The 21544-nt window shown below is 41.2% G+C and overlaps 1 protein-coding gene across 1 annotated transcript in view; it reads left to right on the forward strand.

Annotated features, from left to right (window-relative positions):
• MYO5C (myosin VC) overlaps positions 1-21544 on the forward strand; it is a 717152-nt gene that overhangs the window by 268178 nt on the left and 427430 nt on the right. Inside the window, exon 14 of the mRNA XM_069222459.1 lies at positions 16027-16110. Coding sequence (XP_069078560.1) covers positions 16027-16110 — 84 coding nt within the window. The remainder of the gene's footprint in view (positions 1-16026; positions 16111-21544) is intronic.

The raw sequence follows: 21544 nt of genomic DNA on the forward strand, positions 1-21544 counted from the left end.
GGCAGGCAACTAAGGGAGTGGAGGTGAGACTGGAAGGGCCAAGCAACATCATAGATAGGAGGTGCGTACAGGAAAATGGACAACTCAGGAGGAGGGAGTAGCAGGACAAGCAACAATGCTGGAGTTGCGAGAGGAAAGGGGATGCAAATAAAAAGGAAGAAAAGTGCCTCTGAAAGTGGCAAGCGGTGGAGGGCAATGGACAAGGGAAACAGTACTTGGACCATGATCCGGGGTAGGGACAGGCAAGTAGGGAGAAAGTGAAGCTGACACTTGCAGACCAAAGACAAACAAGGAAATTAGAGTTTCAAAATGATTTAAAGGTGGCCACTTGTGCATGCATGCAGATGCAGGGATGGCTACCTTTGAATGACCTTTTAATCTCTTCAAAGGCGGCTGTCCATGCGTGAGTATACACACTCACTGGTGATCATTTTTTAAATAATATTTTAGAAAAACATTCAAAGAGTCCCTTTTTAAATTGAGATTCATAAGAGCATAAAAAAAAAGCATTGGCAAACAAAGTAGCCTAGCAGACAACAGCAGACCGATCTTCATTCTTAGACTTTTGATGCAGACACCCATCAGCATCCTCTACCTTGTCAGGAGTAATATCCTGTCAACTCTTATCACCAATTAGGTTTGATGCTGACCATGCACACATTACATGACCATGACTGATCAGCATATCGCACTCTGTCACAACAGCTCTTAGATAGCCCATGCCACTTTCACACCACCTTCTTATGAGAACAGACACTAATACTTTTGTTTGCTTACAGTTTTTTTTCACAGATCCAATATTTTGCAGTTAGTTATTGCTACATGTGAGTGGTGAATGAATTTAAAGAGAAATTGTGTCAGTTATTATTGCCAATTATCCCCTGAAGAATCCGTTGTCTGCAAAACACATGATGGTGATAACACGTCCCGTTTAGGAAATTTACTTAATCTGGGACTCATTTTAGGCCAATGAATCTTTTGACCCTGAGTGGAAACACCTTAAGACGAGATAACTAATCAGCATGTCAATCTATAGATAAATAACCTCATCAATATTCACAATGGCAAATCAATCAAGTTAGTTAATGACATTAATAAGAATAGGAACACACCATGACCTTTCAGTCATGAATAACCACCCAAATTTTTGTAAGATTTATGATATTTATTCCTTATTGATTAAACTCTACTAGCAAGTTTATTAGTCTCAATACCATAAAACACATTAGCACTGTCACAATATGGCAACTCGAATAAGATTTCAGCAAAGCAAAGATCATAAACATTAGAACAAAGCACAACATCAACATGGATTAACTTTAGCAGAGCATCATTAGCGCATTATTCAACCAAGCATCCATTCAGTCATTTAACTATTTGTGTCAGTTTAGTGAACCCCTTAACTAGCTCGAATTAGCATTGGCATGTTGGGCTTCATGCAAAAGAATTTAGCAACACAAATTTAGAAAATATTTATCTATGGTCTTTATCAAAAGAAGCAGTTGGTACCTAGAAAGAAAAGGCAAACAGACAATTACAATTTCATCATCATATAGTTACCCTCCATTATGGGTCAGCATACAGAGTCAGTCTTTGTCCTCAGGACATCAGTTGATTCGCCATCAGCCAGGAAACTCAGCAAAGTTCAGCAAGACAGGCATCATTATCTCCAACCAATAATTTGGTTGTCACCTCATTAGGGTTTTCACTTTAAAACAGTTCTCACGTAGTTCATTGGCTCCTGTAATTGACATCTCCAATGGGTAGAGTGTCAGGTACAAACTTTTATTCTCGCAGGCTCAGTCAGTAGTCCCATTGTCTTTACCAGTTCAGGCGACCTTGTACCTGTTGCAAGTCTACACTGTTGCATTCAGCAAGAATGTCTCCTTGAGCAAGTCGGGTCTCATGAGAAAGAATTTACTATGGTCCCACACATCTTCTATCTTCTGGAAAAGTACGGCTACATGTCCTTCAGCAAGTCAGCCCATTGCACGTTAGAAAAACACATTTAATATGAGACCGGCAGCTAGGCCCGACTCATGCTAACTAAGGCCTAGTAATTAAGTTTAGCAAAATCTTAACATATAACTGTTAATACTAATAAAAGCATACATTAGTACATCAATAATTTATTATTAGTCAAATTTCATTTAATTATCGTATACGTTGGTGGCCACTCCCTGTGGGCACATTTCACACGCGTGTGTTAAAGCATATTAATACAATTTTCTATGAGACATCATTACACATTAATTTGCAACCATTTCATGTTAATTTTTGACTATAATAACTACACTCCAACAATCCCTCCTCTGATGACACTTGTCATCACAAAAATCCATTCTTTTACAACCCTTTCACCTTTTCATTTCCTTCATTTCCATTTCTTCTTTTTGCTTCGCCTTTTCATATTTTGCTCTGAACATTTTCTCCCTTTTCTTCTCTCTCCTCGCTTTATGTTTTGCCCATTTTGCTTTACTTCTTTCGCAAATTTTGCTCAGTACCCATAATCCAAATAAACAAGCCAAAACAATTACTATTCCCTGTATTAATTTTCCCAAGAACCCATGCCAAAGACCACTAAACCAACTTCCCACACGCGCAAATCCCTCTCCAACCTTTTCCCAGACTCCTGGCTCTTTCAATTCCTTAAAATCTGCACTATCTCTTGTTAGGTTAGTAAGCATACTTCTAATCTCATTACTATTGTCAGGTATATAGGCACAACAGTGCCTCCCATTTAGCATCTTACAGACTCCCCCACTTTTCGCTAAAAGAATGTCTAAAGCAAGCTTTTTTTGAAGAGTCATAGCCCTCTCCGCAGCAAGTTCAGTATCCATCAGGAGTATATCCCCTGTGAAGTTTGTCAGCATGTTATCCACAATAGTAGACAACTTTCAAATCTTTACGGAGTTCAAAACAACTCCCACTGAAGGAATTATTGCTCCAAATATGTCTCCTTCTACACCAGCAGCAGTTTCTCTCTTTTGTCTAGCATGAAGTAATTCTGTCACTTTTGGAAATTTCTTTAAATCATCTAGTTGATAGATCTTTCAAAAAACTATTCCCAAATAACATGTCCTATACCATACTTTCGGAAGACGGTAATAAGCACTAAGTCCACAAATGTAATAAACCACTGGGATCGCTTGATCCATTCCATTTAGCATGAAAGTCCACTTATTCTGAAACAAAAACACATGCTTACACTCACTCGTTCCCACAAACACATTGTCATAATATGACTTTGGCTGTGTTATGCAAAGCCTACCTACATGTTTTGCATCTAAAGCTGGCTTCCCCTGTTCCCTAATCCCATTGTTGCTATTACTAAGAAATGATCGTTGCTGTAAGCCCTTTTCTAATTTCCCCTTTAAAACCCTCCTTCTATCTTCAGTGTGATCTAGAAAACTTTTTTCTACAGATGTAAACAAGCATGTCAAATTATTGCGGTGCCCATATGAAGTACCAATTGTCGTTCTAGGCTCGAAGGATCCCTTAATCAGCTTTATAGCATAATACTTAGCTACACTATTCAAATCTTCTATTATAGGCACATAAGAGAATACTAAATCATAATTCGAATAAAAATATTGCTCTTCTTCCTGGTTATAGAAACGCGTTAGTAGCAGACTACAGCTAATCCCGTATGTTAATGGCAAACTGTGATATGTAACTCCCTCTTGGACTAAAAGAGGAATTTGTGTACACACATAACAAGGTTTCGCATCCATAGTTTCAACATACTCACTAAACAAGCGATAGAAAACGTTAGTAGACAGCTCCCCTTTTGTATTAGTTTCATCATGCAGATATTTCGTATCTTGCTCAAACCTCTCCCATGGTGTTAGTGTAGCAGTCTCAGAAACTGTAGAATTGTTAGCTTCACTCTCATCCACCAAACGCATTTCCACAAACAAAGCTATAATGAATATCACACACATGACACCCAAAGCAATACCCAAATATTTACAGCGCTTATTTCCCTCAATGTCATCTCCTGACCTAGGCATGATCTGTAAAGAATCAGAAAGTAAAGTACTATAAATGTAATCAACTAATAAGAGGATGGTTAATAACCTTCTCTTTTTTTTTTTTTTCTCAATAAAGCTAAGCAAAAAGTCTTTCTTCAGCAAGTATTTATAGCTTTCTCATTCGCTCCCAGGGTCCCTTGTCAATCCAGTTAGCAGCTTGTCACAATCGATTTTTCAAAAGGTCAATTCAGGTTAACAGTGTCACATCCGATAATTTATCAGTCACTTTTCTCAGGTTTCCCTTTATTCATTTTCAGCTTAACACAGTCTCTTTTATTTGTAGCCAACTTTAAGTACCATAATATTGACCTGGGACTTCACGATCAAAACAGAAAGCCAAGAACTCTTGTTGCCACTCGGCTGACGTTGCATAAGCCCATTCGGGACCTGCGTATCTTCTGTTTGCTATTCTCTTTCTTTTCAACTTGCGGTAACCCTGCAATTCTCCTTCACTCAGATCTTCTTTCCTTGTGGTATTGACCTCTTCCTCTGTTGTTTTATTGATGACCACTTTCCCTTTTTCAGCTTGCGATTCTGGCCACTTATCTCCTCTCAGTGTTCTTTTACTGTTTGGCTTTTCAGGTTGCTGTTCAATGCCCTCCTCTTGTGCTATGGTGTTTTCTCTTGCTGGACCTGCAAGTGGCTCAGGAGGAGTCTGAACACTTTGACTGTCTTCTGCCTCAACACCTTCGCCTTCTGGGTCTGTCAGGGGTTCAACTTCAAACCCATATCCGTCTGCTTCTTGGAGAACCTCTCTTTGGGTCGGTCCTCCTGATGCCTCGGTTGAGATAGGCTCACCGTCACCCGTCTGGATCTTGTTTGCTGTTTGAGTGACCAACTCGTCCTCAACGGGCTCTCCTCCAGTCTCAGTTCCCCTTTGATTACTCTCCGGCCCTGAGACTTCCTTTTCTGTAGCTGTTATTTTCGCCAACTCAAGTTCCTCATCAGTTGGACATGTCACCTTCTTGGTGTGACTGGCATGGATCAATTTTTAAATTCCTGCACATTTCACAGCAGTAGTAGTTGTCAGTATCACTTGATACGGCCCCTAGTAACGTGGCTCCAAACACGACTTCCTCACGTGTTTCTTGACAACAACCCAGTCACCGGCTTTCAGATTGTGACCTGGATCATTTATCGTGGCAGTGTGGTTGCTTCCACCTGGTGAGAGAAAGAGCGGACCACGTCAGCCAGACCCTTGCAGTAGTCCAACACCATATCATCCGTGATATTCACAAGAGCATTTGCAGGCACTGTGGGCAATCTCATAGCTCGGCCCATGAGAATTTCATGAGGAGACAGTCCTGTTTTCTTGTTGGGTGTATTTCTCATTGACATTAGCACTAAGGGCAATGCATCTGGCCATTTCAGATTTGTAGCTGCGCACATTTTCGCCATTCTCAACTTCAAGGTACCATTCATCTGATCAACTAGTCCTGAGGCTTCAGGATGGTAGCTACAATGCAGATTCTGTTCAATGTTCAATGCTGCACACAAGAGCTTAACCACCTCATTGTTGAAGTGACTTCCTCTATCTGATTCTAAAGAGATCGGGAACCCGAAATGTGGTATTAATTCCCTAAGCAGCAACTTCGTTACTGTGAGACTGTCATTCCTACGTGTAGGGTAAGCTTCAATCCAATGACTAAAGATGCACAAATCACCAACACGTACCTCAGACCTCCACACACAGGCATCTCAATAAAATCCAGCTGCATTCTGCTAAATGGACCTCCTGCTCTCCCAATGTGGCTCAAATTTACCACAATCCCTTTCCCTGCATTCATCTGTTGACAGATGATGCACCTGTGACAGATTACCTCTGCAGCTTGCCTGAATTTTGGATTGAACCAATCGATTTTGAACAACCTGATCATGGCGTCTTTCCCAATATGTGCTTGACCATGGTAAAACCTTGCAAACTGTGACAAGAGACTGTTAGGCAAAACAATTTTCCCTTCATCTGAAACCCACAAATCATCTGGTCTTTGTACACATTGCATTTTAAGCCAAGAACGTTTTTCTTCTCTGCTGGCATGTCCCTGCAACAATTTTAACTCTTCCATCGTGTTAACCACCCTCAATGCACAACCTGTGCATGTCCCATTTTCAGTCTCAGGTAACAATTCCCACTGATCCTTGAACGATATACAGTTCAAGGCACAAAACCTTGCGACTTGATCTGCATGTCTGTTTCCCATTGACACAAAGTCTTGTGATTTCACATGAGCGCTGCATTTCACCACGACAATTTCAAGAGGTAACTGAATCGCGTGCAACAACTCCTTAATCCTTTCACCATTTTTCACTGGAGAACCAGAAGAGGTCATGAAACCCCTCTGTGACCACAATTGGCCAAAGTCATGAACAATTCCAAATCCTTATCTGCTATCAGTATAGATAGTGACTTTCAATTTGTCAGCGGCACGGCAAGCCCTAGTAAGAGCCACCAATTCAGCCACTTGAGCAGAGTACACTCTCTCGAGCCAAGATGCTTCTAGGATACCAGTTATTGTACACACAGCATATCCGGCTTTCAGTACTCCTACTGAGTCTCTCAAGCATGAACCATCAACAAAGATAATGTAATCATTTTCTTCCAATTGAGTATCTTTAATGTCAGGTCTTGGTTTGGTGCACAGTTCTGTTACCTCAAGACAATCATGTCTACTTCCTCAGCATCATCAACATCTGTATTTTCATTAGGAAGCAAAGTTGCCGGGTTTAACACAGTACAGCGTTTCAATGACACATTAGGTGACCCCAATATAATCATCTCGTATTTGGTCAGGCGGGCATTCGTCATATGCTGCGTCTTTGTTCGGGTGAGCAGTATCTCGACTGAGTGTGGGACCATTACTGTTAAAGGACGTCCCATCACTATGCCTTCACACTGAGTAAGGCTATGACCAACTGATGCAACTGCATGCAGACATCCCGGTAAGGCTGCTGCAACTGGGTCCAAAGTAGCTGAAAAATATGATACTGGGCGATTCGCACCTCCATGGACCTGCGTCAGGGCAGACAAAGAAAATGCATCACGTTCAAGACAAAACAGGACAAAAGGCTTTGTGTAGTCAGGCATACCTAAAGCTGGAGCCCTACACATACATTCCCTCAGCTCAATGAACTCCCTCATCTCTTTCTCAGACATAGTTAGGGTATCCGGGCCATCCTTAACCTCCTTGACGGTCAACCTCACCAAAGGCTTAGAGATAATTGAAAAGTTTGGAATCCACTGGCGACAGTAGCCCACCATTCCCAAAAACATCCTAACGTCTCTCTTGGATGTCGGGGGACTCATCTGTAATATGGCTGTCACTTTTTCTTTGGATACTCTCCTTGACCCCTTCTCAATCAGGTGGCCTAAATACTTCACCTCTTTCTGACGGTACTGCAGCTTCTTTGGGGACACTTTATGTCCGTTCTTACCCAAATGATTCAGTAAGGCAATAGTATCATACCTGCAGTCATTTTTCGTTTTGGACGCAATCAACAAATCATTAATGTACTGTACTAGAGTCGAATTAAAAGGCAGTTCCAATGATTCCAAATCCTTCTTCAATATCTGATTGAAGATGAAAGGCAATTCTGAAAACCCCTGAGGAATTTGACACCAGCTGTAAACCTTGTCCAGGAATTTGAAACTGAAGAGAAATTGGCTGTCCTCATGAAGAGTCATAGAAAAGAATGCTTGGGACAAGTCAACAACTGTGAACCACTCTGCATCACATGGAACCTGAAACATGATCACGGATGGATTTGGCACTATGGGGCAGCATTTTATCACTATCTCATTAATTTTCCTCAGATCTTGGACAATCCGAACTTTGCCACAAGGCTTTCTCAATCCCATTATTGGTGAATTACATGGGCTGCTCATCACTTCTTTTAGGACCCCTTGCTTCACAAAGTCTGCAATTATCTGCGTCACCTGTATAAGGACATCCTCTGCCATGTGGTACTGCGGTACCTGGGGAAACATGGCATTTGGCTTCACATCTACTTTGACTGGTTCTACTCCTTTTATCAATCCCACTTCCTTTCCTGTCAAGTCCCACACCTTCTCTGTGACTGTTCCCTGTAATTCGGTTGGCAAATCGGTCACTGTGAACATCGGGAAAAAACTTATCAAAGAGTACTCCTCATCTGTGGTCTCCGTCTCTGGTTCTGAGATCTGGCCATCATCCGCCTCATCATCACTGTTGGTCTGTAACTCAATTCCCTCATTGGAACAGGTGACCGAACACCTTGTTTTACACAGCAAGTCCCTCCCTAGTAGGGACACAGGACTTGAATCACAGACTACAAACCTGTGCAAACCCTGAAAGGTACCAATCTCAACCTGAACCGGATCTGTAATTGGATTAGTCAGGAGCTGATTTACTACCCCTACCCCTTTCTAGTACTCCCTGAAAGCGGCAATCTCGGAACCTCTGCACTTCTGACTGTAGAGCGTGTAGCTCCTGTGTCAACCAGGAATAAAACCTTGTGACCCATAACCTTCCCCTGCACATAAGGTCCCCTCTGATCTACTTCTAGGGACGCTGCAAGCCTGCACTCCTCACTATCTGAACTGTCATCCGACCATTCATTGTTTATTCCATTCTCACCACGCAATGGGAACTGTTGTACTGCATTATTTTGACTTATTGTTTGGCCTACGACCTGTTGAGGAAGCATCACCTGTTGCTGTCCCATTGGAGCTAAAGGCAACTGCATTTGCTGTCTAGGTACCACGGGAATCTGCTGTTGCACTTGCTGCACCTGCACTGGTTGTACACGTGGCATTTGCATTTGTTGCATGGGCTGGAGAACCTGCATCTGAACCATGTTATTCTGGAAGTTTGGATTTGGACCCCTCATTCTTGGACCCCTCACATTTTGAAATGCACTGACATAATTGCTTTGTTGAACAACACCATCCTGCACCATCATCGGACATTCCAGCTTCCAGTGTCCCACGCCCCCGCACGCATGGCATGGCGACATCTTTTTCATCCCTTGCACGTCATTTTGAACCACAACAGTATTCAAATCTGGACCACGGTTCACAAAACCTCCCCAACCTCTGCCTCTCGTTTGTGGCTGAAACATCCCGTTTCCTTGCTGTTGCTGCACCATCTGCTGTACTCCATTTCCCTGCATCCCTGCTTGAGCTGCCTTAATTTGCATCACCATCACCTTCTCTTTCAGCTTTCTCTGCTTCAACTCAATCTCATCACTACAGTATTTCGCGTACCGCAACACCTCATCAATCGGCTTCGCTTGCCAACAGATCAAATGATTCTTAATCATCTGGATAATCTCTGGTCTTAATCCTTCAATGAACCTGAACAGAAGGTGATTCATGTTTTTTGGTTCTATGACCTCTGTTCCACTGTAGTGCTTGAATGCCCTTAACAACCTCTCATAGTAAGCACGTATCGACTCCTTGCCTTCTTGTGCCGTTTCAATCAATTTTCTGCCAATCAATATTCTGTGGCAACACCTTCTGCTTCAAAAACTCAATCACCTTATAGTAGTACTTCCTCACCTCAGGAGACGGTGCTCCTGTAGCTCTGTCCCTTGCCGGTTCTGCTGTCAGCCAATCCACACTTCTCTTGCACTCAAGCCACAAATCAGCTGGAACTATAATCTCAAACAGGGTATTCAAGTCTTCCCAAAGACATTTAGCAAGCTTCACAAACCTATCCGTCTGCTGATACCATTCTATCGGCTTTTCCCTCAGTCTGGGAAAGTCATTTGTGAATGACAGAATGTCACCTCTAGACCATGGTACATGAACTAGAACCCCTCCAGCTGTCTCTCTCATCGGTAACATCTTTATGCTTCCCGTGTCTGGCACAGCTTTCGCCTGCTGCTGTTCCAGGCAGTCACTTTTCCTCTTATCTCTCTTCTTTGCCCATCTGCCTTCCCACTTCTCTAAAGCTCCCCAAACCTGCGCACTCTGCAGTATCTCTTTAAGGTGTGCCTTCATCCCAGTGGACCTCATGTGATCAAAATCTTTAGGTTCGAAGTCTAACCTATAACTCCTCTTCAGATGCTTAGTATTGTCTAAGTCTATGCCATATTTGTCTGCCAAATTTGCCAACCTCTGGTGCACCTTACTCACTTCTTTGGTTATTTTCGGGCACAGATATCTTAATTCTGCTTCAGTGTATGATTCCAATCTGTTCACTCCCATGCTCCCTTCAACTAGCTCAACTGCTTCCACTCTCAACCTCACAAAATTCAGGTATTCCTCTCTTTCTGACCGCTCTGCTGTCGCAGGAGTAGTCTGTGAAGTGTTAAGCTTGTCTAACCATTCATTTAACTGTTGCCCAGTTAAACCTTGCAACAAGATATTTCCAGCTGGCACCATCGGAGTTTGTGACATGTTTGCACTCAGTACCTGTGGAGTTAGTAGACCCAAACCTGCTTGTCTCATGGTTTCTATCGGAACCCCAATCGGACTGAAGTCCAATAAGGATCTAGACCTCTCCGCTGTCTGTTCTCCCGGTGTCATCCCTTGGGAGCTTCCTGAGAACCCTCCTCTTATCACCTCTTGAGTCATTACTCCATGGTCACACACACTAGGCTTCGCCTGCGCATACAGTGGTACTGGCGGGCCAACAGTAATTGGCAAAGATATAGCAGCTGGTGACTGTCCATTTCCCGATCCCGGTGGGGCATTGACTCCCATAGCTTGATTCATTATAGGTGCTGTAACTGGTTGCGGTCCTGTGACCGAAGTATAATTCGGAGCCACCTGTTGCTGCGGCAGCAAATGTGGAGTTGGCTCAATCTGCACTAACTTTGATCTCGTGTATACTGGATCAGGCGGCACCATCAAATTTGTAGTCGTCACTGATACTGGGACATCAGGGTAGAGCCTCTGAACTGGTGGTGGCTGCAACTGTATCTGCATCTCCTGTGCAGTGGATACACTAGTACCATTCTGTATCGGAGCTGATGTGGTAACATTATTTGCCTGTACTGTATTTGTGATCCCCTGATTCTGTGTCGAACTTACAGGACCTGCACTAGTACTCGGTCTATTGTCATTTATGGCATATGGTGGTGGTCAATCATGTAACAACTGATTTAGAAACTCATCATCAGAATCGTCTGCATCTACCCAAGACTTCTGAGCCTGCTTTTACCTACTAGAGCCCTTGTCTGTTTTGCAAGTGGCCTTTGTTCCCTGTGTTTCGGCCTCTTGAGTTATTGCTGGAAACATCCTAACTCCGTCTATTATTTCCCTTCTCCACATCTTGGTCTCACTATCCCATCTAGCCTCCGCTAAAGTATTTTCTGCTTTTCTCATTCTCCTCTCGAATTTCTGTTGCCTCTGTCGTATGGCCATTAATTCCCAAATCGCTAACGCCTCAAACTGAGCTGGTCTCAGAGGCGGCTTTTGCTCATTTAAAGCTTTCCGCAAATTCTGTAGAACCCCTATGTTAAAGGTTCCATTCTCTGAAAATGCCAAACACCCTTCTTTCTCTGTTAATTTGCACCATGGCTTTAGCCAAAGACATGGCGCAACTCCCTTTTCCTCTATTACGGCATAAGCCGGAGTATTCTCTGGCGGTGTTGGCTCCCCCACACTCGCTGTAATGTACACGTCTCCCCTCAAAGCACTCTTTAAAGCCTTGAAAAACGTCATTTTTGCGTCTTTTATTTTGTTTAGAATCGAATCAGTAAGTGACTTTAGTTCCCAGAACAATCTTCATCTACCTTCTCAACCAATTGCCTCTCACGGACGGCTGCCAATTCGTGCGCGACCCTTCTCACTAACTGACCTATCCCAGCGTGGCTCCAATGACGTCACACTCACACACGCTGCGGCTGACAAAGCCCCATGGCTTGTCTTCTTCACTCTTCATTCACACAAAACGAATGCAGTATATTGCGAGCACCTTAACAACAGACTCAAATTCGCTGGTTTACTACAGGAAGGGTAACACAATCACTTCAGAACTTTACAGAGATTTCACTTGAAGCCTCGGCCGCTACTCTCTCCTTCTCAGATCCCGCACACACAAGGAAAATTTGACCCGCAAATTTCACTCTCGACTTGTCAATGGTTCGTCCTAGTGCACTTTAGAACTTACCAAATCTCCATTGAAGTTTTCACTCACACACTTTGACTCAAACTTGATTCGTCAACCACGCCCAATTGACCTATTAAACCGCGCAAATTACAACATAAACCAAGTGTCTCATACACTTATCAATATACTCCGGAGTCTTAGACCACGCCGGGCCCGTACATTACCAACAACCACGTGGACAATGTTTTTTTAGCACAAAGCGCCACACTCACATGAAGTTCGCCGACTTCCCTACTCTCATACTGCGGAGTACGCCCACTCCTATTAAAACATTACCTGGCCTAAAAACCCTCAGAGACTTCACAATTCACCTGCAATATGCATAAGCTGTTGCAAGCGCAAATTCTACGTCACGCATACCTATCACTAGAACGTCAAGAACATACCCAACTCACTTCGGCAAGCTCCGAGATTCCGGGAAAGTCATTTGGGACTTAGAGGCACATCATCTCTCCAATTTGCATTATTTCTAAAATACTTCTAAAACAGTGGTCCCTAGTCCTAGGGTGCCAAAAGGCCTAAACCGTCCTCTGCTACCAGAACTGATAATGCGTCCCGTTTAGGAAATTTACTTAATCTGGGACTCGTTTTAGGCCAATTAATCTTTTGACCCTGAGTGGAGACACCTTAAGACGAGATAACTAATCAGCATGTCAATCTATAGATCAATAACCTCATCAATATTCACAATGGCAAATCAATCAAGTTAGTTAATTACATTTAATAAGAATCAGAACCCACAATGACCTTTCAGTCATGAATAACCACAAAAAGTTTTGTAAGATTTATGATATTTATTCCCTATTGATTGCACTCTACTAGCAAGTTTATTAGTCTCAATACCATAAAACACATTAGCACTGTCACAATATGGCAACTTGACTAAGATTTCAGCAAAGCAAAGATCATAAACATTAGAACAAAGCACGATGTCAACATGGATTAACTTTAGCAGAGCATCATTAGCGCATTATTCAACAAAGCATCAATTCAATCATTTGTCTACCCCCTTAACTAGCTCGAATTAGCATTGGCATGTTGAGCTTCATGCAAAACAATTTAGCAACACAAATTTAGAAAACATTTATCTATGGTCTCTATCAAAAGAAGCAGTTGGTACCTAGAAAGAAAAGGCAAACAGACAATTACAATTTCATCATCATATAGTTACCCTCCGTTATGGGTCAGCATACAGAGTCAGTCTTTGTCCTCAGGACATCAGTTGATTCGCCATCAGCCAGGAAACTCAGCAAAGTTCAGCAAGACAGGCAATAAGGAATACCTCCCTCATAAGGAGGAAAAGTATAGAATGGGCAAGACAAGGGTAAGGATGGTTTGAAGAGTCAAACACAGCAAAGTTTTTAAGATAGAGTGACAAAGTTGCTGGCAAAAATGGCACGTAATGGAAATAGCAAAAATGGCTCGGAATGACCGATTGCTCCTTGTGACACAGGGTTATATCAATCTTGTTGTACAGTCTCCTAATTTCCAATTGGCCAAATTTTGGTGTACCATTTTCTCCAACCAATAATTTGGTTGTCACCTCATTAGGGTTTTCACTTTAAAACAGTTCTCACGTAGTTCATTGGCTCCTGTAATTGATGTCTCCAACGGGTAGAATGTCAGGTACAAACTTTTATTCTTGCAGGCTCAGTCAGTAGTCCCATTGTCTTTACCAGTTCAGGCGACCTTGTACCTGTTGCAAGTCTACACTGTTGCATTCAGCAAGAATGTCTCCTTGAGCAAGTCGGGTCTCAAGAGAAAGAATTTACTACGGTTACACACATCTTCTAGCTTCTGGAAAAGTAGGGCTACATGTCCTTCAGCAACTCAGCCATTGAACGTTAGAAAAACACATTTAATATGAGACCGGCAGCTAGGCCCCGACTCATGCTAACTAAGGCCTAGTAATTAAGTTTAGCAAAATCTTAACATATAACTCTTAATACTAACAAAATCATACATTAGTACATCAATAATTCATTATTAATCAAATTTCATTTAATCATCGTATACATTGGTGGGCACTCCCCGTGGGCACATTTCACACGCGCGTGTTAAAGCATATTAATACAATTTTCAATGCAACATCATTATGCATTAATTTGCAACCATTTCATGTTAATTTTGATTATAAGAACTACACTCCAACAAGGGCTGTGATAGACTGATGTTGTTTATGGTGCCTTAAAGTAGGCTTAACTCCTGCCATATTAAGGCACATCTAGATTCAGAAAGCTGGCTTGTTGGTCAAAATTTCGGAAACGGTAAAGGGAGTTTTACCTTATTGGGACTACATTAAATCTTCAGAACAGGTTCCCAGTGTCAAATTTCTCTTGGCTAAAACTGTTTGGGAAGTGCCACATCTCTGAAGGACCTCATAACCCATCAAGGGGCTGGAATTTCTTTCCAATGTGTACAGATTTCCTCTATTACAATATGTATTATTAAGGCTCCCAGTTTTCCGTTTTTACTGATTTGCACTGATAAATACAAACAGAAACCAATCTGTTGCATGTCTGTATTTATTTTTAAAAGCGGAAAAATACAGAAAATTGTGTTGTGAGCGGCTCTTAGTGCTCTACTTCATTAATTCCAGGCCAACAGCAGAGCAGATAGACAGCATGGAGAGCTAAGGAACATGATGAGATTTCCTTAAGTACAAGCATATGTTAATATATATTTGTATATAATGCTAATAATTGCCTGGATGCAGTATTCTGTTATTCTTGGCTGCTTAATTTTCTAAAACGCAACAGGCATCAATGTGTGAGTGCACGTTTATTAGTTAAATGTACGTGGAAATATCCAATGCTATGACGTTATTTATTCTCAAAGCACAAAATAAATATGGATTAATACCAATAAGAGTGCCAAAAAATAAATATGGATAAATACAAAGGGAAATGTTAAAAAAGTAAATACCATAACGCCAGAAGCCCTAATTATAGTATGCATACTTCAGGAAGGCAAACCCCCCAGAACTCATCAGTCTGCAAACGACGAGTTGTTTACACATTACTGCTTCCAGTCCACTCAGGACTGCAATACTTCTAATTAGTTGAGAGTCTTCCACTCTGGGGAACTTGTGGTCTGTTGCATGATTAGATTAGTCCAAAGTAGAATACTTTTGTCTTTGTTGTGAACCTAAACCATTAAACGTTATGTAATGATACAAACGAGTACAGTTACATAAGGAGGTGGAGGTGAAGAATTAGTATAATTGGGGGAGGCAGTTGAAGTAATGAACTGGTGTAGATACGGTGTGATGTAGGCAGAGGTAATTTCGGATGTGCAATAGTAGCAGTGATCAGCTGTTTCGAGTGCCAAGCCAGCTATCGTTTGTGGACATTCAAAGACCCTTTCAAACCTATCTGATTTCAAGAACGTTTTAAAGAACTGGTAGTTTGACTTTGTCCACATAGGTATTTTGAGTTATTCCTGTGTTGGAGGCCGTATCCCGCAAAGGACCACCTTTGGGTTTGATAGAAGTTGCATTTGTTTTGTAGTGAAAGCAACTGAGGTATCTGGTTGGGGCACATTGAGAGGATATACTTTGAAAAGCCCAGGAATGATCTTCCAAATTTAGGACAACATTTAGATTTTGGAGAATAGGGAATATTCATCAAAATTGGTGCCTTTCTTTTTTGCCCTATTTAAAATGCATACACATGTCTACATCGGAAAAAAAGATCCTTGGTGTTCTGTACACAGTATTTGTAAAAGTGCTCTGTATGTCATAGATATACCGAAGAACATTTCATCTATGGTGTGGTAAATAAATGTGGCATGAAAAGGATAATTAATAATCAGTGCTTTTGGATCAAATATTTTTTGTCAAATGGATTCCAATGTGGAGTCAGAGGGATTATCATACATTTAATTTTTTTGCACAGGTGGAATATAAATGTGATGGATTTCTGGAGAAGAACAGAGATATGCTCTATGAAGTTTTGATTGACATCCTTAAAAACAGTAAGGTTTGTACGTTTACATTTTCGGATTGAAATGTTTTTCTTAGAAGCCTATGATACAATGTGGAACGTACATGAAGAGTACACGGGTACCCTTGTTTGCACTGCTTGAATGTAATAAATTGCATATTTTTACAACTGAACGTCTAATTGTTTTGTACACCACATTTATTTACACTCACAAATTCATAGGTGTACTTTTATGTTAATAAAATAATGTAATGTAGTTGTTGTAAAATCTTTAGATATATGTCCATTAAAATTCCACAGCAAAACTTTAGTCTCAAAAATGTCAGTTAAGGTAGTTGTAGAACCCTATTTCTCGCTGATTCGTTGTTCGTGGCCTTGTACATAAATCGTGAAATCTTATCAGTGGGATCAATTATAACATGACATAGTATACTAGTGATATCAATATATCATGAAATAGTATATCATTAATAAAGAAACCCCCAATTGTTATTTGCAAAGTAGAGGAGATGTTGAACACCAGAGTGTCCCCTCAACACATGTTCCTGGTAGTTTTGGCATAGATGTTGAGTCACATATAAAGCTGGCGGGACATCTGTTCTCAAGTACATTTCTCCATTATGTTGTTGGACTGCAAATAATGGCTATTTTAACTCCTGTCTTGAAATATTTGTTCATCTTTCACTTTTGTTGTTTAAGCTCTTCCATCTGTGTCGCACACCATCTGTTAAGTCTTCCCTCTTTCCCCCTGATCTATGTGACTCTGTCAGCAAGCAACTTGTTTGCTGTAACACTGACTAATGCCTCTCATCTTCCATGTATTCAATCTTTCCCTGTTACATTCTGACTGTAAAGGAGGCATTGGTCACAGATATGATTGTAATTGTATTTATTTAGCTGACAAGGTGTTGAAACGCTTTTCTGTGAGTTGCAAGCTATTTTAGAACCCAAAAAGAATGAGTGGTGGATTAGTATAGGAAAATATGAGTTCATTTGAACGGTGGACATGCAAGTCTCTTAGTTGTATTGAATAGGGCAATGCAGGGATGGAAGAGGGAAGAGTCTAGAAAGTGTAATTTGGGAGATCACAGTTGTAAGGTGAGGTTTGATATCAGTAAAAGGAGAGATGGAGGAGGAAATAGTCTCTAGAAATGGATGAGTGTGTGCTCAGTGCTGTCTATCAAAACTGAAACCTCACCCCACCCTCTTCACAGCTGCTGATGCCCACAGCTGAACTGGCTGACTGCCGCTAGCAGGCAAATAAAATGTATTAAGTATTTTTAAAATAAAGTTTCCTTAATTATATGCACATGAATGGCGGCCAGAGGGCCAAAATGTAAGTGGGGCAATGCCCCAGCGCCCAAAGGCAGGAACTGCCCCTGCCTATAATGTAGTCTGAGATTCCTCTCAGGATATTCTACCTTTGCCGGGCACTTTGCCACTGTTGAGTTCCCAAAGCCTCAGTAATCATGTTTAAAGTCTAAAATACTACAGGCCATACCAATGTTGATTAAAAACAACAGACCATCAGATCAACCATAGACCATCACATTTTGTCCCATTATGGAATTCTGTTTACTACAATACTTGTGTTAGCAATAGGCTCACTTACCCCCTGTCAGCAAAGGCTGTCCCATCAATTTGCACAAAACCATCAACAAACTTATCAACCTGATTAACTAAGGAAACCCCATGTCTGACAATATTACTGACTTCAAAACTCTCAACCGCCCATACACGCTCATTGATAGCTATGTTAATTTTTAGTGACCATATGGCATTCTAATCTAACATAAATACCTCATCAACACTGCTGTTTGATAGCAGCCTCATTGATAACTGATTCCGCCACTTTGCAGACATCTTTATCAGCTTTGACAATACCTTTCACTTTTTTAGTTGAGCTACATTTATTACCTGGACCACATATATTGACAATTGGAATCTCACCTCAACTTCTACTGCAAATTTTGGCAGCGCAAGAAGACAGTTCTCCTGATAATGAATAGAAAGGAAAATTGGTGGTTAAAGAGGCCTGAAAACAGGAGGACCACCACATTTTACTTTGTACTTAAAGATGGGTATATTAGTTTGTACTGAAAGATGGGTTAGTGGTCAATATGATCCAGAGGTAAGAAGGCTTAAATGTAATAGATATTCTTGCTGTCACATGATTACTGTAATAAACCATGGTAAATGCAAATGCCACCTTTGATCAAGGTGCCTCTCTAAGTTTTGAATTTGTTGGGAAACGATGTTGGGCTTGCATCCATAGTTCTCTGTGGCAGACCCTCATCAACCACAGTCTACTTCACCTCCAGCTTCAGTGTCTCAAACAGATGAGCAGCCAACACCACTTCAACCTTATATTCGTCCTATAAATTAGCAGAGACTAAAGATCAGGCACCAGTACTGTACATATGGGACAAATTGGGGAGTCTAAACTGACTTAGAAAACGCCCACCCAATACTACAAGGAGACAATATATCTGACAGCTTAAGAGGAATTAACAGAAAAATTTGTTTTTCTTAAAGCTTTATTAGCTTTTTCAAGATGAATCAAGACCTTTCCAAAGCTATGTATCTTTGAGAAATAGGATTATTGCAAGTTAAGAATCTTGCTACTTCCACAGCCTCAAAACATGTAGGAGTAGTACAAAGAACCTGAGATGACACAGTCATGACTGTTCATATAAGCTAAAATCGACTAGCGGTCTGATCTAAAGTCTGTCAGATGGGTTTACTCCTTCACATATGTGACAAATATTCTGTCTGCTCAATAAAAGTTCAATATGTCCTATGGCACGTACAAGTAAGACAGACAGGATATCCTTCACGTTTGTGATGTAGCACTCGTCTGTCAAACACTAAATCAATAATTATCTCAGCCACTGCATAAATTGGGTCCAAGTACCCTGGCACGCTGTGCACCACTTCTCTTGACAATGAGAGCAGAAACCTTAGCTTAGCTGGCAAAAAACGCATTGCCTTTACAGCTACATCACAACGATTGCTAATGCAAGTCTATTCTTGAGTCAGTGCATCAGCCAGCTTCTGCATCATATAACTAACTTCATTATTATGAAGCTCAAAGACCTTCTTGCAGAAGTCAAATCCGTCCATGATGGAGCCCAAGCACTCTCAGCCATAATTGCCTTGTTTTATGGACATGGCCATTGCTGTCTCTAAGCTAAAGGCTAAAAAGGCCATTCTGTATTTGCTTTGGTGACTGTGAAGCACCTCCTTTCATCTGGAGAGACAACTATTATATACACATCTTTTTAACATACAATCTTTGTTTGAAAATCATGATGAAGAGTAAGTGTTGACCATAAGAGACAACAAAAATCCCTAACTTACTAAAGAGAGGAAATCCATACCAGACAGCCAAATGGTGACATTAGTCATCAAGGTCCATGTATTTTCATTCTTGGAACCATACCTCAAATTCCACAGAATTCTAAATATTAAATCATATTTGATACTCAGTATACCATGGACTGTAACTTAAACAGATACCTATAACCATTCTTTTTTCCTAATCAAATAACTTCTGCAGAAAAGTCTTTTTGACTTGAAGAGATGGCTTAAAGTCTAGGCTGTTTAGAACAATAAAACACCTACACAGCAGATAGTGTTGTCTGGCATTCAGTAATTCCAACAAAGGTCAGATATTGACCAAGCAGCTTATCTCCTGTTGGATTGTAGCTCTCGTCACCATTTGCTGCTCCAAGGAGAAAGGTCACTCCGGAAAAGAATTATCAAACTTAGAAGAAAGGCAAGAATTGCAAAGCTGTGAAATGGAGAGCTTACCATACCTTTGCTGTACACTGCGTACTGGACATTCAGTCCTTAACAGAGACTTAAACTCCTTCATTAGGAAGAGACCCATTCCTGTTTTTTACATTTCTTTATTCTAGTCTTATTTGGTAGTTCTAATTCAAGCTTGTGAATGTAAAAAAAAGATTCAATGCTGGCAATGAAAATGTTAGTTAGTTGTATTTACATTTCTCAGAGGGTATGTGTCTTTGATAGCCTTCCCTTCTCCTCTTTTCTTGTGGCTCTAGTTGTGCCTTTCACTAATAAACAGCAGGCAATCCAAGTTATGGAGTCTGTGAAGGGAGTGAACTTTAAAACAATCTCCATTACATTAGCTGTTTGCTGGTCATAAATTAAAATGTACATGTTGTACGAAGTACTGTGGTAAATTAGTACATTTCTGTCCCGTTGGATTTATCATTTCTATCCAGGATTTAAAGTTTGACAACAGGGAAAAATTCAGTTATATGAACCTATGAAAGATAGTCAGAGAACTGTAGTTACACGCTGTTAGAAATGAGGTCTCTAGGTGGCAGAGATATACACCCTTGTCCAAGTAAGGACCACAATCCTAGTCAGGGTAAGTCACAACACAATCCACATTATCCTGTGCCCACCCTATTGTAGCTTGGCACTGAGCAGTCAGGCTTAACTTAGAAGGCAAAGTGTAAAGTATTTGTGCAATAAATCATATAATAACACAGTGAAACCACCACAAAAATACATAACATGTTTAGAAAAATAGATAGTATTTATCTGAATAAAATGAGGACAAAACGGCAAAGATCCAATAACCACTTTTTGAAATATCACTTTTAAAAGGTTTAAAAGAGTCTCAATCCTTAGAAATAAACAGTTGTTTCTTTGTCACACACAGTACCTGGGATGCGTCAAAAATAATGACGCACGGAGACTGCAGAGGAGGAGATGCGTAGAAAAATAAGTTGTTGCATCAGATTTTCTGACACAGCATAGATGATGTGTCATTTCTTTCCATGCTGAAGGGGGTTTGTGTCGTTTTGCGGTGCGCAGTCTTGGTTCTTCACTGTAATGCGGGGATATTTTGACGCCCCGGACGATGCATTGAAAATTCTTGACGCGCTGGAAGAAGGAGCAAGCTCTGTGTCGATCCGGTAGGTGATGTGCCAAATTTTCTATCGAATTTTCAGTTGGGAAATCAGAGCTGCGTTGTTCAGGTCGGCTGTGAAGTGATTTCTCGTCCACAGTGCAGGATTTGCATCGATTTCTGCAGGTGCACAAGGAGTTTCCTGAAGGGGTAAAGTTTTTGTTGGTCCTGAGACTTCAGAAACAGGAGGCAAGCTCAATCCAAGTCCTTGGAGAGCACTTCAGGGGAAGGCAGAATCCTTCCAGCAAAGTCAGAGGCCAGCAGGGCAGCAGGGCAGCTGTCCTGCTCAGCAAAGCAGTCCAGGTAGCTCCTCTGACAGGATGCAGGGGTAGGTCCAGAAATGTCTGAGTTGGTGGAGTCAGAGACCCAGTTTATATACCACAAAATGCCTTTGAAGTGGGAAAACTTCAAAAAGTGATTTTGAATTGCACAAGTTCCCCTTTCAGCCCAGTCCTGTCTGCCAGGGTCCCTGTGGGGGGTTATCAGTCCTTTGTGTGAGGGCAGGCCATTGGCCTTCGAAATGTA

Source organism: Pleurodeles waltl, chromosome 3_1 (assembly GCF_031143425.1).
Source record: "Pleurodeles waltl isolate 20211129_DDA chromosome 3_1, aPleWal1.hap1.20221129, whole genome shotgun sequence".
NCBI lineage: Eukaryota > Metazoa > Chordata > Amphibia > Caudata > Salamandridae > Pleurodeles > Pleurodeles waltl.